Raw genomic sequence first — 26,978 nt, forward strand, 5'->3', positions numbered from 1 at the left:
AAGCAAACATTATAATCTTTACTAATAGGCTTCATTACCTAATCCGTTTACCTCAAATGTTTAGTCTTCCTTTATATAATACACAAATGATAAAGTCCACAAATACACATGTTATAAAGAAGTGAAGGCTGCATTCTCACTACATTTTTTTCCCCACAAACTGCGTCATTTTTTTCTCCTTCCGCTCTCTCGTTTCTGCTGTGAAGAAGACACCAGCTGCTTGAAAATCCATTAACCTACTTTACTTAGAGAGCAGCCAGCACACACAAGCTTCTCAAGTCAACTCTACTGTAAGTGTCACACAATATCTCTTTATTTCTTTTAAAATCATTAAAAACTATTCCTTGATAGTTGGTTTATATCAGTCAATTTTTTTTTCTTCTTTTTTTGGAAAAAAATGTGGCTGGAAAAATTCAATAGTAAAATTTGATAAATATACAGATTAAATTCAGAAAAAGTTTTTATAAATGAGCAAAAATAAATCTATTTGATTGGGAATTCATTTATTTCAAAGTGTCTTTTTTTGGACTGAAGAAGTCAGCATTTGCAGCTTATTTGTTGCTGTAAATACTACTACCACTAATACTATTAATAAAATAATGAAAATATATTTAAAAATTCCAGTAGATTTTTGTGTATTTTTATCCAAATAATGTTGTTAGCTAGCAACAAATTGCAAATAAGTAGTTACATTCCTTTTTATTTATTTATTTGTTTATTTATTTATTTATCTATGTAGTGGATTTAAAAGATCAACACAATTAGTAAAAATATAGTGATAATTACAACATAGTACAAGAAAAATAAAACACCAACATTACGTTCACAATTCAGAAAATAGACATAGACACAAAGATGCATTGAGCAGATTAAAGAACACGACATCGTGAGAACATCTTTTATTTCATACTGTACAGAGATTTTCTCACGATGTCGTGCTCCTTAATCTGCTCACTGCAATCTTTGTGTCCATGTCTATTTTTCTTTTGTTTTAAATGCATTTATTGAAAATGCAACCCTCTTTTTAGTGTGAGGGTTGCATTTTTAATAAATGCATTTAAAACAAAAGAAAAATATTATTTATTGGCTACTTACAACAGTCAGTGTTATTGCTCGTTTGCTTTATGTTTCATTTTTTACAGTATTTTACTCTGTAAATGTCTGATAAAAATGTAACCATCAGTAGATTTAAAATATGTATATATATATATATTTATATATATATATATATATATATATATATATATATATATATATATATATATATATATATATTTATATTTATAATCATAGGATCAGCAATTACAATTCTGTGGAGAAAATGTCTAAACAAAACATTTTAAATGTTTTAAATGACTCAAACAGATTTGTGTAAAACTACAAGTATGAAACACTTTATTTTAGCAAATGTGATTGCTCAAATTTTTAAAAAATAAAATTACATGTTGCATTTTGGATTTAGATTTAATTTCATATTCATAGTGATCTATACTCTCACTGGAAAAACCCAACTTACCAACAACTTACAGTCTGAACAGTATAAAGAAGATAAACATGGCATGAACGGAAATAACCATTGCGGCTTTGTTCGTTTTTGATCTTTAGATAAAATCTAAAAACATTTTAAGTAAAAAATAAAATGTAGTAAAATGAATTTCATAATGTTAACATACAACAAAATCTTTTTATTTAGAATCAAGAAGCACAAATCATCCTCATCCTCCCCATTATCATCATACTAAAGCTACCTTGTTTAGTAGATGTTTTTTTTTCTCTTCAGTATCTGAACAGAAATGTCTGGGTCAAAAAGCATCCTTTGGATCACCTTTGGTAAGTAAAATATTGATCAGTACATATATGTCAACATAATGAAGCCACACTCGAACTAGTGCTAACAGAGTTTGTGTTTGTAGCAGCGTTTTGTGTAACCACAGGAAGTTGTAAAGTATTTTATCGAAAAACTGGAGATACCGTAAAAATGGACTGTGCTTCTGGGGGTCCAAAGAACGAAGTAGAGTGGAAAATGAACAACATGCTGGTGCTAGCCCTGGACAAAACAGGAAGAACACGCAAAGGTATCAAAAGCTTTGCTCAAACTGTCTCACATAAGCATTTGGATTAGATTTTTCAGGACATGTGTACAAACACAAAACATGTTTTTTGTCAGTTCTTGCTGTGGTTGTGATGTGAACGGTTTTGTTTTTAAGCTGGTTTAGGCAATAGTGATAGGGTACGGCTAGAAGGAAACTCGCTGAAGATTTCCGCATTGCAGCGCACCGACTCTGGTGAATTCACATGCAAAGCAGACAAGCACATCCTGTATGTGGCATCAGGTGAGAGGACTGCAACTTCTGTGTTGGATTTTTCATCATCAGGTCAAACCTCTGAGAAACTAGACTTATGAATAATGAGGCAAAATTTAAATCAAGCCCAAGTGCCCAAGCCAAAAGTACCATAATTCAAAAAAATAAGTAACAGTATTCTGGTTCTCAAATATTCTGGTAAAAAGACTACAACATAATAACAAAACTAATAAATAACTAAAAACTTCTGTTCTATTTTTACAGAAGACCTGACAGGCCACAAGTTATTACATTTCTTGTTTTCTCGTGATCACGACTTATTTTTCTCGTGAACTCGACATAGCAAGAGTTGTTTTTTCTTCATCACGACTACATTTTCGTGATCTCTGCATAAGAACATGTTCTAGAAGCAGAAAGAGTGCAATATCATGGATGATCAGGATTTACTCAAACTGAAACAGCTGAGACAGAGGTCTGTCATTGATTGAGAACTTCCACATAAGTGTCCGACACTTAAGAAGGAAGCTGTCAGATGTGATCAATTTATGATGGCGATTTCAGACGCTAACGCACACGTAAATCAGAAAGATTTGCACACAAACCAGAAACATTCGCGCGTAAACCAGTAACGTTCACGCGTAAACCAGTAACATTTGTGCATAAACCAGTAACATTCGCGCGTAAACCAGTAACATTCATATGTAAACCAGTAACATTCGTACATAAACCAGTAAAATTAGCACTTAAACCAGAAACATTCACAAGTAAACCAGTAATATTTGCACGTAAACCAGTAACATTCGTATGTAAACCAGTAACATTCATATGTAAACCAGTAACATTTGCACGGAAACCAGAAACATTTGCAAGCCGCGTTTGTTCAGTCGAGATCACGAGAAAATGAAGTCGTGATAATGATAAAACAAGAAAAAACATAAGAATGCATGGCCTCTTAGGACTTCCATGATTTTATTTTTTACTAAATACAACTTAAAGCTATGTGTGACAATTTGTGCTTCCTGTTTCACGCTTCTTTCCTGTCTTTTCTCCTGCTCCCTCAGCCAATGCAAACCCTTCTGTGGTGATGCACTCCGGTGAAACAAAGCTAAGCTGTGATATCACTGGGGACTTTAAAGCCACATTTAAATGGATAACACCAAATTCTACAATGTATGGCACAAATAAGGAGGTGACTGTGAAAGCTACCTCAGAACATTCAGGATCCTGGAAATGCACCATCACAAATAATAAGGAGGATGTGATAACGCTGGAAGTGATCGTCAAAGTTGTTGGTATGCTTCTCTAAATATATTCTCGTGTCTCCTCCATGTTATGAATGAAAATCTTAATGCATTACGGTGACTGCTGAAAAGATGGTAATATACAGTAATGTTTGGCATCTACCTGTTCACTCTCTTCAGGTCCTCTGATCACCTCGGAGAAAGTTACAGTTTCTGAAGGGGACTCTGCAGTGCTGCCGTGTTCTCTACCAAACTCCAGTGAACTGTCTATAACGGGGGGCTCATGGGCACGTAACCCCTCTGGTGTCCACTTGGTCACATTAATGAGGATAGAGAGTGAGGTCAAATGGAATAAAACTAAAGTCAATACTGATAAAGTTGGCTTCAGTGACACAAAGCTGTCAAACTTTGATGTGAAACTGAAAAAGGTGAAAACCAAGAACGCTTATTGTGTTACTTTTTAATTTGATTTCATTTAAAAATTTATGTTTCCCCCAACATATATAAATTATTATATGATTCTAATAAAGAGGAAAATGCATAAAATTCTTCAACCATCAATATAAAACTTGTGTTTCTATGTTATGATGTAAATTTGCACATTTTAAAAATATTTCTTAGGTGAAGCTTGATGATGCTGGTGTGTATGTGTGCAGTCTGATGTTTGACAATGGAAAATCTCTGAGTGCTAGTTTGATGTTGATGGTTTCAAAAAGAGTTGGACCTCCTCCTGGTAGGCACAACATCTCATGCTCTCTTTACATCATACTGCAAATTCACACTTGTGTAAAACATTCAGTTCAAGTTTAAGCTTTGGGTGCAGGGCTAGTGCTCTCAGCTTTACTTCCAACTTTAGTCTCAAAAATAATGTCAAAATGTATTCTAAATTTTTTTGAATGTTTACATGACTTTTAAAATATTATATACAGTATATGTATGTATAATGTGTGTGTGTTTTCTATTTTAGGGACAGATTCTAATAGACCTACAATGCAAAGAATGTGGTTTGGTTTGCCTTTGTGGATCTGGATTTTATTGTTAGCGATTCTGTTTGTTGTTGTGCTTTTCATTGTTGCCACCATTGTATTTTTGTGCTACAAAAAGAAAAGAATGAAGGTGAGGAACAAAATGGAGCGAGTGACTGAATCGAGAATGATAGAGAGATAAAATCACTAATACAGCTTTTTTCTTTTTCAGAGGAAGATGAAGAACTCTAAGCGGCAACCAAAGAATTTCTGCATGTGTGACAGGTAGCTGTTTATTATTGTTATGTCTAAGAAATGAAGAGATTTTACTCTAAACACATTCTTACGTTTAGTGGACTTTTTATTCAGCTTGCACATTCTTTTAATACCATAACCTTATATCCTTCTACTTGTTGTTCCTTTACAACAGTGTCTGCAAATTGTTTCAATGCCATAGCCTCAGAACCATTTACTTGTACTTTTCAACAATGTCCACACATCTCTGCACTGTTATAGACTTCATATTTATTCACTGTATATATGTTTACACATATACCTATATTACATGTTGTACATATGTCTGCACATACACCTATATGTATATTACATGTTGTACATATGTCTACATATATATCTACTGTATATATTTTACATGCTGTACATATATATATATATTGCATGCTGTACATGTGCACTTGTTTATTTGCACAACAAATTTGCAAATCTATCTGAAAGTGACGTGACAGACGGCTAAGTATGGTGAACCATACTCAGAATTCCTTCTCTGCATTCGACCCATCCAAAGTGCACACACACAGCAGTAAACACACACACATCGTGAACACACACCTGGAGCAGTGGGCAGCCATTTATGTTGCGGCACCCTGGGAGCAGTTGGGGGGTTTGGTGCCTTGCTAAAGGGGGCCGGGCCGAGACTGGAACCCACAACCTTAGGATTACGAGTCAGACTCTAACCATTAGGCCACGACTTGCCCTATCTATCTATCTATCTATCTATCTATCTATCTATCTATCTATCTATCTATCTATCTATCTATCTATCTGTCTGTCTGTCTGTCTGTCTGTCTGTCTGTCTGTCTGTCTGTCTGTCTGTCTGTCTGTCTGTCTGTCTGTCTGTCTGTCTGTCTATCTATCTATCTATCTATCTATCTATCTATCTATCTATCTATCTATCTATCTATCTATCTATTCAAACGTTCAGAATTAGGATCCATATATTAATGACATGAAAGTGATGTTACTTTAAATATGACTGTTATATTCCAGTGACTTAGGTACTGACTCCTTATGAATTATGTATAAAGTTATTTGATTACTATTCACACTTGTATATTGTTTCTTATCTAAAGGACTAAGAAGCAGCCTGGTAAAAGCCCTGGTAAAAGCCCAGGTAAAAGAGGGCGGCCTCCACCTCTCCCCAGGCATCAGTACAGCTCTTTAAATGAATAACGGATCAAATTGCCAAGGAACGACGGACAATAATACAGGAGATAACAAAGCTTCAGGAAACTAGGAAATCACCAGGAAAACTGCTGATCATAGCTTGCTTATTCTCATAATTTCATTCTTATTTTTCATTATTATTTGCTGATGTCAAGAATATCGCAAGATTTAAATAACCAAACATAAGCAAATCCTTTCCGAGTGTTTTGTGTTTCTTTTCTTGTGTTGTAAATAATACTTTCCTGAAAATATTTTAATTGAAATTTTATAATTTAGATAGAGGAATGTTTGTATTTGTTTCATCTGATTCAGTGTATGTTCAAGAGTTTCTTTCTTCTACCTTAACGAAACAATGAAATAAAGCATAAGCATATAGGTTATATAGACCTATAACGTGTGTGTTTTGTTACATTTGCACCAGCGTGAAGTAGCAGAACTTCCCGCTTGCACTGGTACAGATGGTGTTATAGCTGCACAGGTGGCCCCACACACACACACACTCACACACACACACACACACACACACACACACACACACACACACACACACACACACACACACACACACACACACACACACACACACACACACACACACACACACACACACACACACGTATCACTGCCAGCACAACACTACAACACCTGTGTTCGTGGGATAGAAAGCAAACACAGCAGAAACACTCTGCCACTCTGTCCCAGGTTTGCAAACAGAATCGTCATGAACTTTTCAATCCTGTCTTACACACTCTGAGAAGTGCCTTTGTGCACAGCTTCATGCTTTTGAGGAACAGATATATGATTTGAAGCCATTTAAATCCTATTCAGGCATTCGCTTTAATCACATGTTCATCAAACAACACTGAAATTACTAAGCATTGTTAGGAGTCTGCGTGTTGAGAATTTTTAGAATCAAATTTTAATCTAATTGAATAAGTAAAGATATTTTTAAACTATATAAATATATATTTTTTTAAATTGTGCAAGTATACTCTATAGCATGGATCTTTTAACAATTCACGTCACACATTTTAAAAACACAACTTTATGCATTAACCAGAGAAATAAAAATGTAAAAAGGCCTAAATTTGTCAGACTGTTAATCTTGTAATATGCAAAAAAATATTTATCTCCAGACATGATGCTCCAAATGGATATGTTTGTTAATGAGTTGTGACATAAGAGGAGAGAGAGAATGAGAGAGAGAGAGAGAGAGAGAGAGAGAGAATGAGAGAGAGAGACTGTTAACACACTGTTAAGAGACAGAGAATGAGAGAGAGAGAGAGAGAGAGAGAGAGAGAGAGAGAGAGTGAGACGGAGACTGTTAACACGCTGTTAAGAGAGAGAGAGAGAGAATGAGAGAGTGAGAAAGAGAGTAAGAAAGAGAGCAAGAGAGAGAGAGAGAGAGAGACAGAGAGAGAGAGAGAGAGACAGAGAGAGACAGAGAGAGTGAGAGAGAGAGAGACAGAGAGAGAGAGAGAGAGAGAGAGAGAGAGAGAGAGAGAGAGACAGAGAGAGAGAGAGACACTGTTAACACACTGTTAAGTCTGTATGCACTCTACACTAAGCATAGACCTCTACAGCAGTAAGACAGGTGACAGCACTGTTTCCTGTCCCGTGTGTGCATGTGTGTGTGTGTGTGTGTGTATGCTGGTGTATTACAGAACATTAATGTCAGTTCATATCTGTGAGGCTCAGCAGAAGGATTTGTACTTTTCACATTATCATTGTAAGTACTTATTTTTATTCTGTTGAAATTCTGCTTTTTAGTGTAACTTACATCAGTGTAAAGTATGTGCAGGCACTCGGCCTGGATTTCAGTCAGTAAGTTCAGTCACTGCTAATCGCACAGTAACTGAGACAGTGTTAGCGATCTCGCTCAGTTACATATCAATCCTTTACTGTGTATAAATCTTATGGGTTTTTTGTGTTATTGTGTTGTCAAACAACACAGTAATAAATGATGATTTTTCATGATCATTTTAACTGTAATAATAATAATGGTAAGAATCATAATCATACTCATAATCATAATAATACAATGGGGAGTGTATAAATATTGAACCTAAACATTGTATTCTGGCTGAAAGCACTAAGGCCTCAACAGAACATAAACTTTCGCAGTTTTCATGAGAATTTTATATGTGTGTAGCGAATAGAGACATGTACATATATTATTATTAACTGGTATGGATGAAGAATCGGTTTCTTGTTTTTCTTTCTTGTTTTTCTCTCTTGTTTTTCTCAACTGTATCTTAATAGCACAGGCCACAAGCTACATGCTAATAAATTATACATTGCTTTAATGTATGATGGCAATATTCAAACCAGAGACAATTATTAATGAGCTCATTTATTGTTCAGAATCAGACTTTTTCAGGATAGTACTGTAATGAATCTGGTTATTTGTATACGTCTTTATCGGTGCTATAATATACAGCTATATATACAGTTTGTCTAGACTAAGTTTATTAGTTTGTTATAATACCTAATATTCAATGCGGAATATGTTGATATTTGGAAATGATCCAATTTCATGTTTACGTAAACTGTTATTCCTTACTTTTGTGTTTGACTTGCGTGGATGCTGCGTACTTGTTCGAGCCATCGTTACACAGGCAGTTTTTTTTTACAATGGCTTTTGCAAAATACATTTACACTTTCATTAAATGGCTGAGAGCTGCTGTTTGTAATTCTAGTTAAAATACCTAATTATATCATTATGTTTTACACAAGTCAGTTCTTATGGGTTGACCAGCACATGTAAAGTGATCCCATTAGATCCATTTTTGCGTCCGCTCAGAAAGCTTGTCTTTGCCATTGTCTCCTCTGGTCTGCTCATCCAAATCTATTTCAGGGTTTCTGTAGCGTTGCTGTCTGACAAAATCAATATTGATAATGTGATTAGTGAAAATTGACTATAAAGTCAATGTTATTAACTGATAAACCAACAAACATCTGGGGAAGTCTACACCGGTCCAGCTGGAACTCAGTTTCTACGAATGTCGAGCGATTTATTCTTGACAAATTGTGGTTGAATTTACGGAGATCTTTACTACATTTCTCCCAGGGTTTAAAGTATAAAAGGAATAAGTGTACTTAAAATCTAGGTTCAAACTACTCATTTTCAATCAAACAATTAATAAAAAAAAGATTATGTTCATCAATATTCTATGTTTTGATCTGATAGTTGTATCAAACTGTATGTATCAGACAGATGTATAAAAAAATCAGCTGGAACTCATTTACATTTACATTTACAGTACTTGGCAGATGCCCTTATCCAGAGCGACGTACATAAGTGCTTAAATCTCTAACATTGAATACATTAATGCTGGTTCACTAGGTTACATATACTTAAGATACCATGAGTTTAAAACCTTTGTTCAAAGTTACAATGAAAAAGTGTCAAAAGGTTGTATTTATTTTTTTTTAATGCAAAAGATAAGGAAAGAAGTGCTAGTTCACATTCACATCTGATTTCTCTTCAAATACAAATGCAGTCTATTAACAGCATTATAATGCAGTAATTACAAGGTGTGTGTTGTGTATATGAGTCGTGCGTTGCTTATACTGTATGCTGCCATCTTACCTTGACAGTTTAGTTTTTATCTGGATTCACTTGATGCACTCGTCTAGACTGTAATTAGGCCATTGTGGACAACAGGTCTAGCTTAGAGACTTTATCATCCTAAAAATATTTCAATGCATAATTTTCTAGAGGACCAAAAAGCAAGACAGACGAAAACAGTAAGACAAGAAAGCAAGCTGGACTAAAGTAAGACAGATTAAAGTAAGATACATAAAGTAAGATACATAGATACAGACAAATACATGTCTCAAAGAACTTGTGCATGTCAAACTAAAGTGAGACATGCAAAATCAAGGGTGACTAAAGCCATGGACTAAAGTTAGACAATCTAAATGTAGCTGGGTTAATGCGACTTTCAAATGCAAAAACATATAAAAAGCAAGATGGACATAAATAAGACAGTTTAAAGTAAGAGAGACTAAAACAAAATGGTTCAAGCAAGACATACTGAAAGTCAGAAGAACTAAAGCGGGATGGTTTAAAGTAAGACAAGATATAGCATTATAGACTAAAAAGCTAGATGGTATAGATCAAGACTAAAGCACTATGGACACATGCAGAAAGATGGACAAAAAGCCTGACATATAAACCCTAAATTAGAATTAAAGCTAGATAGGTTCAATCAAGAAGGATTAAATCTAGACAACTAAAGTGTTACGAGCAGCAAAAATTCAAATATCCATTCACCATTCATTCATTCATTCATTCATTCATTCATTCATTCATTCATTCATTCATTCATTCATTCATCTACAGTAAAAGCTTTATCCAGGACTGAACCAGAGCCTTCCTAGGCAATACTGGGCACGAAAAGTTAACGTTTTTTAAAATGAACACTATATAATAATCTTAATATTGTTTACTATGCAAATGTTTTTTTTTTTAAATAAATAGGTTGATATTTCCGTAATTCATGCACTGAGTTATCTAGTCTATAAGTTACTGCACTGTAATACGTAATAAACGGGTAACTCTGTGTGCACACACAGATATATCCAGCATGTTTATTGACGACTAAATATCTGTTGTTAACTGTTCGAGTAACTGATTGTATGCAGTTCATGTCTGTAACGGAGCACCATACAGTTTATTTGTAGTGGTGTTGTTTTTTAACAGCAGCGTAATGATCATGAGCATTTTAGAGCGCTTAAAAACTACAGCTGGAGTTGTGCTTATAAAAAATAAATACTGTGTATGATGTATTATGAGTAGTTGTCGTTTATGAATATATCGTATATGTATGTGTTTTACACTAGAGATGTTTATTGATGACAACAAACCCTTTCGCCACTTTGCCATAGTGTCTTTGTGTACTAATAAAAATAACCCAGAATAAACCTAACAGGAATCAAATATTTACAAGTAAGCTTAATGTTGATAGACTTTTTAGCACGCAGTATAATCATTTATAACTAAGACTACTTTTCATACTGAGACTAGGATTCCCTCTTTCATACAATGTGTCATACACACATTTCTTTCCTTTTCACTCCAACCCTAGCCCACACACACCACCCATTATCTTCTGGTGTGTCCCTACACCCCCATATTTTGTTTCCTACATCTGTCACGTTGTTGTAGTTATACAGTTACACAAGGCAAAAACGCCACTCAAAAACTTTGAATACAAGAGTCGAAGTGTCAAGTCTTGTTTAAAACAATAGAGCAAAGGAAGTTGTACTTTATTTCACCCCTGTATGTAACACAAAGCTGGAGAGGAAGAATGAAGTTTTATTGAAACGAAACAGACATAGTTGTAATGAGCAGGTAACTTTTGTTCAAAACTAATAAACGTAGTGGTACTGACTTCCCCAAGCCATTAATATATAATTAGTCCTATACACCGTTACAAATTCTTCTTGGCCTATCGATCTTTGAAGAAACTTTAGAGTCTTTATGGTTTCTGTGATGCAGCGCTTGTTTCAGGTGCTGCTGAAGACGGTTACAGCAGCTGACTTTGCTTCCTTTAAAAGTGAGTTCAGCAGGCCTAACACACATCGTAAATATTTACTGTGTGTATATACCCAGGACTTAAATACACATGTTTATTGTTGATTATTCCTTAATTTTAGGTTCTCATTGTCCCTTTTCTTTAGGGCTGTAATCAACCTAATTAGGTTATTTATTACTAAGCTTTGTTAGATGTTACTTTTGGGTTATCATGAGACAATGAATAATTCTTTTTAGAAGTGTTTTCTGTGTTTCTCCTCCATAATAAACTCACTCTTGTTGATAGAAATATCTGTACAAGTGTAAAATCTAATCTAAAGAAAGGCTACAGGTCCAAGAAACTTTCAGTCTTTCAGGTTTTGTTTAATTATTTATTTATTTTATAAATGATTTCTTGGATGATTTTATGACTTAATGATCATTAGGAAAAAAGGTTAAACCTTTCACTACTGGGAAATTTAGTTTTTTTTTTTTTTTTGCTATGTTTAGTTGTGGCTGCAGTTTAGTGGAGTTTCACTTAAGATGGTTCTTCAAAGATGACATTTTAAAGTACTGGGAGTTTTACTCAAGCACACGAGCACAGAACCTTAGTTGGTGCAATACCTACACTGTTCAACCTCCAGAATAATCTTCTTCTGCTGATTTCACAATGAATAATTTTCCTGAGTGATTTACCTGAGTTATTACGTAAACACTAACACACATTACATGCTATCTGTGTAAAGGTTTGTCTCATCTCAAGATTTTTCTTTATCAACACTTGTGCTGCTGTAAAAGATAAATAGACATTAACAATGAGAAATCTGTGACCAAACTAGGAGAACAAAATGTTTTACGAGGTACAATACTTAGTTATAACCAGATCCATTAGTATTTACAGATTTACTCTTGCTGGTTCGCGTTTCTATTGCGTGCTAAACAGCATCTGCTTGTACCTTTGGAGTCTCAGGAAATAAATCGTACCTAAAAATGAAGCCAGCATTGTGTATTGAACCGATCATTTCACTGTTTAGATGACGTCTGCGATACTTGTTTAATGTGTCTACATTTTTTGACAATTTTTTGTATTATTCTATTATTTCTAACCAGAAAAGTAAAATATTCTTTTACGAAGCCTTTTTAAGACTGGCAAAAAAAGTCTCTCTATAATCTATAGTCTCACTGGCTTTATTAAACTTGTTTCTTTATTAACATTTAATTCAGTTTAAATAATAAAAACAAATGTTTGTTTTAAGTTAATTAGGACTGCTCACTCTTTAATTAGTACTGCTCACTGCTCACTAAAGATCTGAATATGAAAATAACAGAAATCTATGGCACCTTTTCATCCTGTACGTTATTTAAGTATTGCTAGACACTTTACAGAGTAAATATATATTGCATAACTTGGTAAGAAGATACGTTTCAGTCATACAGTGTATCATCGTGGCAAGATCATGTTTGTATCAAGATAAGAAAGAACTTTAATATTGGACAGAAAAATCCCAGAAACAAAAACAATATGTTTAGAGCCGATTTGTGTCACTCAACTTGTGTGTTAAATAGATACTTGGATGTTGCTGTGTTCTGATCAGTGGACTGTTGGTGTAATTTTTTTCATAGAACAAAATATTAAATGTTAAATCCTTGTTATGCAGAAAATTATCGTTATTTTTTGTTATTTTTGTGAAATCCCCAAAGCAGTGTTTGTCAGTTTATGTCCTGAAGATATCATGAACGATAAGTTAATCTACATTACTCCATGAACAGCGCATTCTCATTTTGTAACTATTTTGTTATCAGAAGTATTATATAAGCTATGTGTTATATATTCTTCTATACAGAAGAAACAAAACATGCCAAGTTGTTTGATTGTTAAAAAAAAAAAAATCAGTGATGTTTGTGCTTTGGCCCAAAGTGAGGTGGTAAAAGTGCTTTATTTCGCTTATACACCATTGCACTTTACCAGCAATTACAACTTTTAATTATTTACAGAAAAATATATCACCCTTTTTATTGCTGTGAAAGATCTGAAAAAAAATACAGTAAGTACCACTATGTTACAATGCTATGTCACCAAATGTTTACCTAACAATCTCTTGTATGATGTTATTTAGACATAAAATGTTTTTTTTCACGTTGTCGGGAAAACACAAAACACTGAAAACAGTCCTGTGTTTGAAAACATAAATCTTACACCTTTATCTCTGTCTATTATAATGCAATGATACTGGAGACTCCTTTCGGAAATGTTAATCACAGAAAATTTATCAATAACTTATCAATAAACCATATCAATAACTTTCTATTTAATATAGCATGCCGCCTATGTTCCTTGGACACAGTAATGTATGCCAAAAGAATGTATAGAAAATGAATCCACATCCTCTGAACTTCAGATTCAGACTTTTTATGCTGTGGTATCATCTGTAACTTTATTAACAAAAGCAATGGAGCTGTGAAAAATTTAAGTCACTGCTCTGACACAAAGGTTCCACCAGTGCAATCTTCAAACTGGTGTAGATGGTTAAAAGAAATATGTCGGAATTGAAACAGATCTGTAAAGATGAGTCTAGAATATAGAATGTTGGATAGGAGTAATGGATACTGAGGAAGAGTAGTTAGGAGAGAAAGAGAGAGAGAGAGAGAGAGAGAGAGAGAGAGAGAGAGAGAGAGAGAGAGAGAGAGAGAGAGAGAGAGAGAGAGAAAGAGAGAGACTGATTTGTAATGGAAGTGATTCAATTACATTTCGAAATAAGGAAACCAAATGTCACTCAGCCATTTTTCCATTGACATTTGACAGTGTGTACATATAAAGCCCACGGGACTTGCATCACTGACTGGAAGAGATTTAACTAAAAATAATCAAAAAGAGCACAGATAAACTTATCCGCATCACTTCACTAGAATTTATTCCGCTACATTTTCTTGCTTCACATATTCATAAAATCTTGTCTTTTTTTTCTGTCAAAGTATTTATAGCCATTTTTGTGGGTTAATTCTGCCATGTGATTGACCTGAATGAGCAAAGTGTGGTAATCTCTGAAAGTTCATGATGATTAACATGTACGTCTAAGGGATCCCCTTATTGACAGACTTCAGCCTAAATTCATAAACAGTCATTATTAAAGAAGAGAGAGATAGGTGGTAAGGAGTAGGTGAAGGTTTCCTCCCATCAAGTTAATTTTAGTTTGTTAGTTCATGTCTTCAACAAAAGGCAGAAACAATGATAAATGTGTTCATTTGGCAAAAACGGTGCAGAGTTCTTGAAACAAAGCCGTACTTTTTAGTTAGTGTTTGTATCTGTGGATGATGACTAATTGAAAATCTCCTCCTCCTCTTTTCCTCTCAGCCTTTCTCTCTTTCAGTAACGGTTGTGTTTTCAGTCTATACTCCCTCCAACTCTGTGAGTAATGAGGGATCCCTCGCAACTGGGTCTTTCCTCTTAAAACACCCTATATGAAAATTTCATAGTTATGAATCATTCTTTAGGTTTCCCAATGAATCTATTTTTAAATTAAGGCATATTTCTGTCTAAATTCTACATTAAATATTTAAATGGAGGGCAGATGAAGGCTGAAGTAGATGTGAGCTACATGAGAAAGGCTTTTTTTTTTTTTAAGATTAACTAAGAGAGGCAGGAAGAGGGAAATGAAAGAAGGGAGAAACCTCAAAGACATATGTGAGGCAGGAGCCATGTTTATTATGACCTTCATGTGGTTCCCCTAAGCAAACCACCCGTGTCCTACAGAAGCATGTTGTTACACCATATATGATGCTGCCTTTCTCTCACAACCTTCATCTACAACCTGTAATATACAATGGATGAGAATGAGTGCTACAACTTAACCTGAACCATAAGTTTTAATTCAAATTTATTTGTGTAGCGCTTGTAACAATAGACATTTATAGAAAGCAGATCGGTTGTATAACGCAAGCCTGAGCCAGAGACGACATGGGGATGAAAAATTTAGGGGAACAAACTCAAAATCAAACCTAATCTCTTCTGGGTTACACTGGATGTTGAGATTATAACTCATTACACTTTACAGTTGTAGAAGAATGAAGACTTTCAGTAAAAAGTGTGTTGAAAGGATGTTAAGTACTGTATGAGTAGAAACTGCAGTAGATTGTGAATTAATGCCCTGGGATGAGAACAGGACAGTCTTTTATTCTGTTCCATCTGTTTTAAAAAGGAACACGTTTCCAGTTTTCAGGTGAGATTATACACCGGCTCAGGACTGAGACTTGAACTTGAACAGATTTAGATGTGTTGTAAAATATTACTGAACTCTGTTTCGTAAAAGTTTGCTTATGCAAGTTCTTATGAATTTGCGAGCAGAAGGTTGCGTTCATGCCGAAGTGGATGTTACTGAAGGAATGAGAAATGTTGCTTTTGCATTTTCTTGAGATATGTGAGAAGAAAATGCAATTAGTTTTTTATCACTAAATAATTCATTACTCAAAACCTACATCATGAAAAGTAAAAACTACTCGTATTGTGTTCTCCCTGTAAATTATTAACTAAAGCTAATAAAATTTAGAACGAGACAACTACAATATATTGCATAGATTCATAATTTCTGAAGTGTTTAATTTGAATTGTAAATTGAAATTTTCTTGGTAAAACAGCATTAAAACTTTTACATTTTTATAACAAATACGTAACTTCAGTATTCACTAACAAAGACTTCAATAATACTTCTAAAGTTTCAGGGTGATAAGATGCTTATATCCATATCTAATATCTTCTATGAACCGATGTAATAATTACATTGCACAAATATCAGTTCACAAAAACTGAAGCTGGCAAATTGAAATAAATATGAAAAGAGAAGTTGGTGAGATTTTGAATGACAAGACAAGCATGAAAAGATTTCACAAGCATACAGTATCTAGTTCTCTAAAAAAAATAAAAACGTCAGTGAATCTTTTCATCTTTTTACAGCAAAATAAAAAATACTTTTTAAAATAATTTTTGGATGCTACAGATGAGCTACAACTGTCCTGTAAAAACATAGCAGATATCGCAATGTTTCCGAAGCTACTTCCATTAATTTTTAGTAAAACTCAGTTCATAGATTGATGAACAGATTCCGAGTGTAGGTTTAAACGTGTTCCGAACTACAATGCGTTCAAAAGAGTAGTTATGTAGAGCATCTGCAGCTACTGTATTGCCAAATTTTCTGTAAAGAATATTCATGGTTCTGATTTATCCTTCGGTCTAATTTGGGTTATTTGGTGAATAATGATGATTTGCGACCTGAGAACTCATCAGCTGAGTTGTTCATGTTAAAGAGTTAAAGTTATATATTAAATTTTTTTCTATAACAAGGAAAGCACTAAAGCAATAATGATGATGCAGCCAAACTGTAAAGAAATGCACGTAGGACAACTATTTATTGCTTTCATAATGCGTAATAAAAATGCAGAACAGAAATTAATCCGAGCCATTTCCCATATCATGTTCTAAGTTTCTTTGAAATAGAAAGCCAGTGTATGAAAAAAATAAAAGAGGATTATGTATTTCATAGGAATATTCAGGTGAGCTATAGACTGCATAAAGAACATCATTTTTCCAGCAAAACAAATATTGGCATCAATGTTCCATTAAATATCATTCTTATTTCTTTAGGATCACAAATCTATTTTATTCAACAACGCTATTACACAAACACAGGTGTGTAACTTTTAACATACATCAGCGCGTACTGTTTCACTCTGATATAAACCAATTATTAATGTGAGCTTGATCAGGGGCTGAAAACAATTTACGGCAAAACTGCATGTAATTTGTGTCCATGATCATGATCAGTAATATATTATATATATATATATTTATATATATATATATATATATATATATATATATATATATTTATATATATATATATATATATAAAATGTACATGATGATCATCGCCATCGATCTTTATCAGAATTGAAAGATTACATGTTATTCCAAACGTGGACATCTTGTTTTTCCTGTTAGGCCAATCAGATGTAAGGGAGGGGTCAAAAAACCTTATAGGACCGTTACAGCTTGCACATGAGCAGAGCTGGTGAGGATCTAAGAAAGGGAACGACCAACGTCGGATGACTGATTACTCAAACCCAGGTACAGTATTCTCCGTAGCTTTAATTTAGCACAAAATCATTAAACCTAGTAACACATACTGTAGATGTAGAAGAATTCATCGCTGCTGATGGCATGAAGGAGACCAATTATTATTGCTGAATCGTTAATATTCATTAAGTCATTAAAAAAAAGACACACAAAAGCTAAATGTTTGCTGTATATATCTGACATCATCATTACATTTTTGAATGACTGAGATAAGATTTTTCACAATATGCATTGACAGATACTGTATTTGCCTAATACATTCAAAAAGGGCACTGAAGTGTACTTCCTTCTCAAGAGTTGTACTGTCAACCATTTGTACCTTCAGGATGGGTCTTTTATCTAGGATGATTTCATCTGGAGTGTAATTATGGTGTAGTTCAATGACTATTGAATATTATACTATTTTCATATTTCCTCATGAGCGACGCATTAAATGTACAAAATATACGCAAAACATCCCAGTGTCAAGGAACTGTACTTTTTAGTAAACTTTTTTCTTAGAATGTTTGATCAGATTTAGCACCAGACTTTATAAATATTCCATTCATATGATTATGTTTAATAGAAGTAAATGCACTAAGGATTACGTACATGATGTCTGTATTAAGGATTAATTAGAAAGATGTAATTCATGTAAAAGAAATGCGTATTAACAATTCAGTTATTTGCTTGTATGCGAAAAAAATTCTGTGACAGACACAGTAGTCGATATGATATTTTTGTCACATTTATCCGACCAGTGTTGTGTCAACATTCCTATGGCAGTTCATGTGAATACATTTTACAATGTTTGGTTGTAAAGTCAATTTTAAACACATAAACATGCCCTCGATATGCTTGAATTTGCTGCATCGCAGTGTTTCTGTTGAACCTCGGCTCTGACCACAGCCCTGATCATCTGTCTTTCTGGGTTAGGTGTCAGGTGCAGTCTGCTTTCTTCTATCTCTACATCTATCTGCATCTAAACTGCACTTCCGTTTTCTCCAACTTTTTTGTATGTATGTCTGTCTCCTTATTTGCTTGCTTATCTTTTTTAAAAGAACATTTAGAACATACATTTAATAGTGCTGTTAATTTACTAATCTAAATTTATAAAGGCTGATGTGATGATGAACACTCCAATGATGTACTTTTATAACCAGGCCTCTGGAGAAATGAGTATTAGCTGCATTTTAGGAAAAAAGACTCATATTGTCTTGTAAAAAAAGCCTAATATTGTATATATATTAAGATAAAAATATTTAAGATAATTAAAAAAAAACATATTAATGTCAGTTGTCCCTGATTTTAATTTCTGGTTTTTATGATCATAGACGTGTGCCTCATAATCCGCCTCTTTATATATATTTATTTATTTGTTTGTTTGTTTGTTTGTTTGTTTGTTTATTTTGTAACTGTGTATATATATTCTGCTGCTTATAATCTATTACATTTTCGCATTGTGTAACTTCCATTTTTTGTTTTCATATATCGTTAAAAACAAGGGTGACAAAACCCCACAAACACAACTAGCTCATCATGAGATAAACTATTGCCAGTTCTATTATATGGACAAACAGGAATTATGATATAATGTGGAATAGAATCAGGTAAAATAGCATTTTAACACATTCATGTTTAAATTATCATAAATTAGCTCAAATTGTCCCCAGTTAGGTACACTAAACTTGTGCGTAAAGTTAAGAATGTTTTGTTATTGTTTTAAGTATAAAAAATTGAAATGAGGCGTTTTCACAAAATCGTATGAATGTATTGTAAGGAAGTGAATAAATCCTAACTCTAAGGATTTAATTGCTGAAAACCTTTTAAACAAATTGAGGTTTTACATTCGTTTAATATGAAATCTCGTTTTTTTCTACGAGATCAATGACTATCGAAGAAAATGTATTAGTTAATTATTTACAGTACAGCTGAATCAATAACAGATTTACTTTTATTTATTTGTTTATCTTTATTTATTTGTTTGTTTGTTTGTTTGTTGCGATTTTTACATCAATTAGTTTTATAGAATCATTACAATAAACAGAAAGTAAAAAAGCCATTTACATCCCTAATGCAAACAGATTAAATAAATTCAGACATTTTACAGTGATGGTGCACATAGGAACAGAAAGAAGAGATTTGCAGAAATCTCACACACAACAAAGCTCCATATGCTTTACACCACACTCCCAGCTCAGCCTACCACTAACAGCACCGTGTGGCATTTTTTTTTCTCTTCCAAAGCGTGTAGAGATCCGTCTTTCGTGGAACAGAGGAGGAAGAAGGGCTGTGTAGGTGGGTGGAGGAGGTGAGGAGGTTAAGAAGAGAGGGATAAGAATCTACTCCTAACACAGTGTCAGCCCCCTATAGCCCCACCTCTTTACCACTCATGTTCTCGCACTCTTTCTTCAGAGCTGCTACACTTTCATGTCAGTGCCTGATGCCCCTCGCTTTTTATGTCTGTAACCCATAGCCCACCGCAACACACACTGTCTCTTCTTCTCTTCTCATATTTTTCAAGCTTACTTTCCTCAATCTTATGAAAAATCAGAGCCCACCGCAAGCCCCTTCCTTCCTTGCTTTACTGAAACACTTCTCTATGAGCAACCATATTAAAATTGTTAAGGTTTTAAAATGTTGAGTGTTTGAATGTTTCAAGTGTGTGAAACATATTGATTTACATTATGTCAATTTCTCTCCCCAGTTTTTCGTTTGAACTTGATTGATTTGAGAGACAAAATGAGCTTCCTATTGGTTTTATTACTTTTGCTGGCACCATTTCACTCATCTGCAGGTAAGAATCACCTCATTATAAACAAACAGCGCAAAAATATAGTATTAATGACGGAAGACTTCTATAATCATTGTGTAAAAAAAAAATCCACAAATATTATTAATAATCATGTAGTCACCATGTTCCATGGTCCCTGGTTTGATCTTGAGTCTGTGAGGAATCTGTGTGCTTCTGCATAGGTTTTTTCATGTGCCATCATGACTATGCTCATGTGCTTGTGTGTGTGTGTGTGTGTGTGTGTGTGTGTGTGTGTGTGTGTGTGTGTGTGTGTGTGTGTGTGTGTGTGTGTGTGTGTGTGTGTGTGTGTGTGTGTGTGTGTGTGTGTGTGTGTGTGCGATGTGCTGGCATCCTATTTGCAGTGTATTCTTACACAGTGTAATTAGTATAGACTCCACGTCCACTGCGGCTCTAACCAAGATCAAATACTTATGAAAATCAGTGAGTTTCTGCAGATGGTAAATATCATTGTAGGGAAACAAAAGTAATGAAAAAATGCCTACTAGTTTTAGACATAAGAGCACAAAATCACAAAGCATAATATACTATTAGTCATACTTGTTTTTCTTCCAAAGGATTACGTCATAAAATGACTTAATTACAAATTGTGGTTTCTGTCACTTTTATTAATTGAATTAAATGTCTCTCTCGCTCTGTCTCTCTGTCTCTCTGTCTCTCTCTCTCTCTCTCTCTCTCTCTCTCTCTCTCTCTCTCTCTCTCTCTCTCTCTCTCTCTCTGTCTCTCTTTCTCTCTGTCTGTCTGTCTTTCTCTGTCTGTCTGTCTGTCTGTCTGTCTGTCTGTCTGTCTGTCTGTCTCTCTCTCTCTCTCTCTCTCTCTCTCATTCAGAAGCACCATCACCGGTTTTAGCACAGGTAGGGAATGCTGTTACACTTCCCTTGGAGCCATGGGGGATACCTGACAATATTCATGTCAACTGGAACTTTAATGGAGGCACTTTGTTTAGTAGAAATCCTACAGCATCATCTAATACACAAGGTTACCTGAAACAAAAACTTATGCTATTTTAAATCTCATGCTTATGTTACAATACTGAATGTTCATTAATTAATTCATTAATTTTTGGTCTTTTATAACAGTGCCAACAAATTGGCAGGGACGAGTCTCTCTTACAGAAAACTTCTCTCTTCACATTTCACCTGTTACTGAGAATGACTTTGGAACCTTCACATGTGACCAGCATAAACTCGTGGACAGTAAGATGACCACGTTCAAACTTTATGAAGGTAAGATGAAAAAGTGATACGACACAAACATTTGTTGTGTCTTAGACAATAACCCAGATATTATGTTAAAAGATACAATCACAGCATGTCACCATGTGCCACATTTGGAGTGCCATATATTATAATATGGAGGGCTTCTTTTATTGTGTGTTAAAACTTTAACCTTGAGATGCCTTCTGAAACTAATCCCACTGCTAGGGCTCATGTTTACTGTTGCAGGGGTTTTGGCAATGTGACTGTAGTGTTGCTGAAATGACTTTCTTCTCTTTTTCACCCTTGCAGTAAAGATGCCCACACTGCCACCAAAGCTGGTTAATGACAGTCTCACTCTGTCCTGTGAAATCAATCATGAAGGATTTAATCTTGTTCGTCCTACTGTACGCTGGATAGGGCCGGATAATAAAATTTACCATGGACAAACAAGCAAGAACAAATACACTCTCAATTTGTTGGGAGTCTCCAGCAATCACAATGGAAACTGGATCTGTGAAGTGAATTATGGTGCTGGTCGTAAATTAAATGCCATGTCTAATGTTGTGATTGTAGGTAAGTACAGAATTAATGAGAAACAGCTCAAACCATTTTTCAAGCAATTACACACTTTTGTACTTTAATTTCAGACTACCTCACGTATGTGGATGCTGAACATCTCGTTCTAAAACTGTAGGCTTAAATATGCAGTAGTGTTGGTCCTAAATGTGCTGCTATATCCAGAGGCAGTGACTCAGTTGTGAATGATGCAGCTGAGGACAGATTATATTTGCCTGTGTAGTCTGTGAGCTTGTGTGGTGTACTGTTTTTGTTGTTTCTAGACAGCTCAGTTTTCCCAGAAAAACAATGAAACTAGACAGCAACAGCAGTGTCCACACATGATGCTCTGACCTACTGAAAAGAAGAAGGGATGTCCACATACTTAGTCCACATAGCACAAGTGTGTAGGAGCAAATGAATATAAATTATGTCACCTTAGCATCTTTTTATTTAGGCTTTTCTAAAAATCATATCTGTTGTCTGTAGCATGATTCTGAGAACAGAGAGAACATGGAGAGCTTTTATAGAAAATCCAAGGCAAAAACCACACATAATTTATCACAAATTTACACTAATTTAATAGTAACATAATATTATTAAGTGCCTTCCTATTAAAAGCAATCATCATTGATTCATTCATCCTTAGTAATCAAATAGGAGGTGCCAAAGGCTACCTTCATAACAAAAAAAAAACAAGAAAGGTTCTAAAGAAAGAATTGACCGAAAGAATTGAGTGAAGAATTCAGCGAAAACAAAAGACAGTCTAATGTGTATATAAGACACTGGTTAAAAAAATGTTAAAAACAATTAAATCAAAATAAAAAAAACAGATAAACTCACACAACATATGTAGGACATGCATTACTAGAAGCTGAGCAGAAATATGTTATTTGAGTGATATAATAGATTCAAATATTTATCTACTTTATTCTTTTCCCAGACCTCGCACCCTCCCCATTGGATCCCATCTACACATCTGACTCCTACTCTAATTTCCCTATACCATGTTTCTTTTCCTCAAAAATTTCCTGGGCCACAGTAAATGCCACAGGTGTGATGGGAGGTAGCTGGAGCTTCACTTCACTTAATGGTTCTGCACCCTTTGTTCTTCTCAAATTACATCTCAATCCCTATCCAGTCTGGAAGATTCCCCCTAACACACAAGGCTGGCTCATGGAGAGTGGGGTAAAAAATAATGACCTCGGTGTGACGATTTCCAGGGTGTCTATAAATCACAGAGGAAGCTACACCTGTAGCCTGGACTTCTCGCTAAGAACAAGCAGACGTAGAGTGCAGGTTGAGGTGCTACAAGGTACGTACAGATGATGTAATGTCTGAAAATATATCAGCTTTTGTTTAATATTTATTTTAAAATGACATTTTTGAACAGCTTTATATCATCTTTTGTGTAGACTGCAATTATCCCTAAAGTTTCTCTTTCCCTTTAGTTATTTCCTCAGCAGGTAAAAATATGTATGAGGGCAGTACCCTGAACTTGACCTGCACTCTTGGTCATCCCATGCCCCCTGACCTGGAAGTAAATTGGAAATCCCCATATGGTTCATCTCTGTCAATTCTTAGCCTTCCTCATCTCACAGAGCTGTCTATCCCTGGAGTAAGACTGAAGGACAGTGGGCGATGGGCATGTGAACTGAAAAAAAACAAAACAGTGCTTGCAACAGCTACGATCACACTGAAAATTGGTAAGGAATTAAGGCCAGTATTTTTATATATATATTTTTTGTATCCAAGTCTGAAATATTTATATAAAGAAAGTGAAAAATGTTGTCAGTAAAGACTTTTGTGCATATTGCCAAAAGAAAAACCATCATGTTTATCTCACAGTCTGTATAAGTTCTACATCAGGACTCTTACATAATCTTACATAATGTAGGTAGATCCAGTAAGAGCTCACCTATGACACAACAAGAGAATGTAGGCCTAACTGTAATCCATGCAACAAACATCTGATTACCGTATTTTTTAATTTACACTTTCTAATTACAAAGAAATGGAAAAACAGGACCAGTATGACGTCATTTATAACGTCATCTAAACAAATTTCTAAACATTACATGCCATGTCTTCCTTAGTGGCAGCATTACCCTATTAACCTTAAGAACTAATAAAGCTGCTTTTTTCTGTACAAACACATACTGCGTATACGTTTACAGTTTGCAATCTGATTACCCTTATGACTTAAATATAAAGTTTGTCTTTATGATTATCGTAAAGTTTGTATGAAGACAGATGAAAATGCAGGCAATCACAATTGTATTCAGAAATTTCCAATACTGCGTTAAAAACATTAGTAAAATCATCCTTTGTTTCAAATCGGCAGTTGTCAAGAAAACTGATTACTTTAAGTTTATTTTTTGGAAACTTTGTTAATTAATATGACAATTAGCGCTATAAAAGAAATATCTTGTAGAGTGTAACAAAAATCTAACACAACCCTGTGTTTCCTGCTTTACAGAGAAAGCTCCAGTCAATATTTGGCTTGTTGTAGGTATTATTGCTGGTATTCTGGTCTTGATCTTGGTTCTTGCAATAGTTATCTTCAGCATCCGTAGGCGCAGAAAGGTGATCATTTCTACAATATCCACATGTCATAATGTCATCATTTTATGCTGTGTTTCTTATCATAAATTCTCACACCCTCTTGTTTCTGCACAGGTGGTGATGCACACACGGCGTAAGAGGAGATTCTGCTGCTGTAAGAAGTAGGTTTTATCACTTGACTATGAACGGCATTGCTAACAAAGTTGACACCAACATACTGAAAATGTTTACATGAGCATTCCACATTGGCTTGTCATCATTCCATATATTTTATTCATTTTATGATATATTTATGTGCAGAAATATATTGTTAAACCAACAATATACAGGGAAAAAAGAGAATTATTAAATTAAATATATTAAATATAAATATTGCTATTTTCATCCATAGCAGCTACCTGTATTAAATATCTATATCATAGGTTTAATTAATACAATGATACAATAATACGGTTGTTTTCACAAGTAATTTCACAAAACTGACTCAACAAATTTATCATTTAAATAATAAGCATGTAAAACTACTGGAATTGATGATAGCAAAGAAAATGATAGCCAAAATTATAGGCAATTAAAAATGTTAACACATTAGCAAAAAATTTATCTCACCTAACATTTTCAATTTACAGCTAGACATCTTAATTTATTTGAGTCATTGGTTATTGCAGTATATTGAAAATTTTTATCCATATTCAACACACACGGAATAATATCTCCTATAATGCTATATTGTGTAATTATTAGGGATACAGCAGACAAATTGCCACAAACCTTATATATATATATATATATATATATATATATATATATATATATATATATATATATATATATATATATATATAAAGTATAGTAATGACGTAGAGTTCAGTACACTTCTGAAGTAGTTTCCACCCTTGTAAAGAAAGAACTTTTGATGAAGTAATAATTCAGTTATACTAGTACTATTATGCTTGTAATTAGTAACTAGTGCAATTATTGTGCATTATAATACATTTGCTTATATCATCTTCAGTTCGGTTTTGTTGAAAGTTATTAATTTGTTACACATCCAAGCAATTTTTTCTCACACTTATCTCACTAAATATCAGTGTGATGATCTCAAAATCAATGTGTATTATTTGTGAACTAAATGCCGTTTTATTGTGGTAATACAAGCAATACTAATGGCGATGATGTGTTTTAGTCCTCAGCCTAAAGGTTTCTACAAGACCTGAACGAAGCCTCTCCTCACCAAAGTAACCTGCTGGACTGAAAACTCTGGATTTCCACATCATAAATAAAGCTTGATGAGCTGGAGCTTTAAAAAAACCCCCAGAAACATTCAAGTGTCATCTTATAAATATCAGCTACTTGAAAAGACATGTAGAGAAACATAATGTAAATGCACTTTCTTTACAGCTACAAAAAGACAAAAGCTTGGTGTTATGTGGTACTGAAGCGTTAGTAAAATCTAGAATGATTAAAAAAAAAACGTAGTAAATATTGTTCCATCATATATTTACAAGTTATTGGATTTTTTTATTTTTTTATTTTAGACCAGAATTCATCCAAGATAATATATAATATATGGACGTATACATGCATCATATTTTGTTTCTCTAAACTGATTATTTAGCTACACAGATAGCAGACTGCATTTGTATATGTGAGTAAGTCTGTTTAATAAAATATCAAGTGTATTATTCATATCTTTTGTAAATACTTATTTTTAATATTATAAAAATCATGCATTTTCTTTTTTTGTATCATCATTAAATAAAAATGTACAAAAGAACTCATGGTTTTCAGTAAATTTGATGAATAATAAAATTTTTGAAACACTCAGGTCCTTTGTTTATTTACATGAATAGCAAATGTTCTTAGTTTATTTTATGCACACGAATCTTAGTTGCTACAAGTTAAAAGACAACTGTAAGCAGTCATATCTAAAGATTTTGAGGATATTTGCAAACAATACTTGTCTTTTCATTTTGGGACAGCAACATAGCTGTAAGCTTTACATACAGTTATCTAGCTTAGATTAGTTTCTGATCATTATCTTTGGACAGATGAAGTGAGATGCGTCTCAGTAGTAAAGTGTCAGTGATCTGAGCTCCAGCAGTAGAAAGGTGTGTGATACACTAGAGCATTGGTGCAGAGGTAATTATAATCATAATGTCTGTACTTTTGCTAATACATGTACTGTATATATGGGGATTGATTTTTCTCTGAAGAAACATACATTGTTGAAAGGAACCAGTGTCA

General features: G+C 34.1%; 2 protein-coding genes across 10 annotated transcripts; both read left to right on the forward strand.

The window, feature by feature from the left end:
• Positions 1-11: 11 nt before the first annotated feature.
• On the forward strand, positions 12-6,353 carry LOC113643586. 4 transcript variants are annotated; one of them, XM_027147919.2, is made up of 10 exons: positions 12-290; positions 1,781-1,830; positions 1,917-2,075; positions 2,208-2,333; positions 3,365-3,595; positions 3,725-3,972; positions 4,166-4,277; positions 4,512-4,660; positions 4,742-4,794; positions 5,880-6,353. In XM_027147919.2, exons 2-10 carry the CDS (start codon positions 1,794-1,796, stop codon positions 5,977-5,979), a joined length of 1,215 nt encoding a protein of 404 aa, XP_027003720.2. In that variant the 5' UTR covers positions 12-290; positions 1,781-1,793; the 3' UTR covers positions 5,980-6,353. The 4 variants fall into 4 exon arrangements, with proteins under 4 accessions (XP_027003720.2, XP_027003719.2, XP_027003717.2 ...); XM_027147918.2 differs by having other exon boundaries at positions 13-290; positions 1,694-1,830; XM_027147916.2 differs by having other exon boundaries at positions 13-290; positions 1,914-2,075.
• A 1,191-nt stretch (positions 6,354-7,544) lies between these two features.
• cd4-1 (CD4-1 molecule) lies at positions 7,545-26,034 on the forward strand. 6 transcript variants are annotated; one of them, XM_047810999.1, is made up of 12 exons: positions 7,545-7,702; positions 17,487-17,612; positions 19,848-19,898; positions 20,308-20,397; positions 21,241-21,390; positions 21,492-21,638; positions 21,921-22,184; positions 23,110-23,481; positions 23,618-23,872; positions 24,646-24,752; positions 24,846-24,892; positions 25,918-26,034. In XM_047810999.1, exons 2-12 carry the CDS (start codon positions 17,591-17,593, stop codon positions 25,946-25,948), a joined length of 1,536 nt encoding a protein of 511 aa, XP_047666955.1. In that variant the 5' UTR covers positions 7,545-7,702; positions 17,487-17,590; the 3' UTR covers positions 25,949-26,034. The 6 variants fall into 6 exon arrangements, with proteins under 6 accessions (XP_047666955.1, XP_047666956.1, XP_047666957.1 ...); XM_047811000.1 differs by having other exon boundaries at positions 21,244-21,390; XM_047811001.1 differs by lacking the exon at positions 19,848-19,898.
• The last annotated feature ends 944 nt before the right edge of the window (positions 26,035-26,978 follow it).

This window comes from Tachysurus fulvidraco, chromosome 3 (genome assembly GCF_022655615.1).
Source record: "Tachysurus fulvidraco isolate hzauxx_2018 chromosome 3, HZAU_PFXX_2.0, whole genome shotgun sequence".
Lineage (NCBI taxonomy): Eukaryota > Metazoa > Chordata > Actinopteri > Siluriformes > Bagridae > Tachysurus > Tachysurus fulvidraco.

Bases quoted from the DNA above. Each gene is read 5' to 3' on its own strand.
- cd4-1 (XM_047810999.1), top strand. From the start codon at position 17,591: ATGACTGATTACTCAAACCCAG. The intron at 19,899-20,307 runs GTGGGTGGAGGA...TTCTCTCCCCAG, and splicing joins GAGGAAGAAGGGCTGTGTAG to TTTTTCGTTTGAACTTGATT. The intron at 22,185-23,109 runs GTAAGTACAGAA...TTCTTTTCCCAG, and splicing joins GTCTAATGTTGTGATTGTAG to ACCTCGCACCCTCCCCATTG.
- LOC113643586 (XM_027147916.2), top strand. From the start codon at position 1,794: ATGTCTGGGTCAAAAAGCATCCTTTGGATCACCTTTG. The intron at 2,334-3,364 runs GTGAGAGGACTG...CTGCTCCCTCAG, and splicing joins CATCCTGTATGTGGCATCAG to CCAATGCAAACCCTTCTGTG. The intron at 4,795-5,879 runs GTAGCTGTTTAT...TCTTATCTAAAG, and splicing joins AATTTCTGCATGTGTGACAG to GACTAAGAAGCAGCCTGGTA.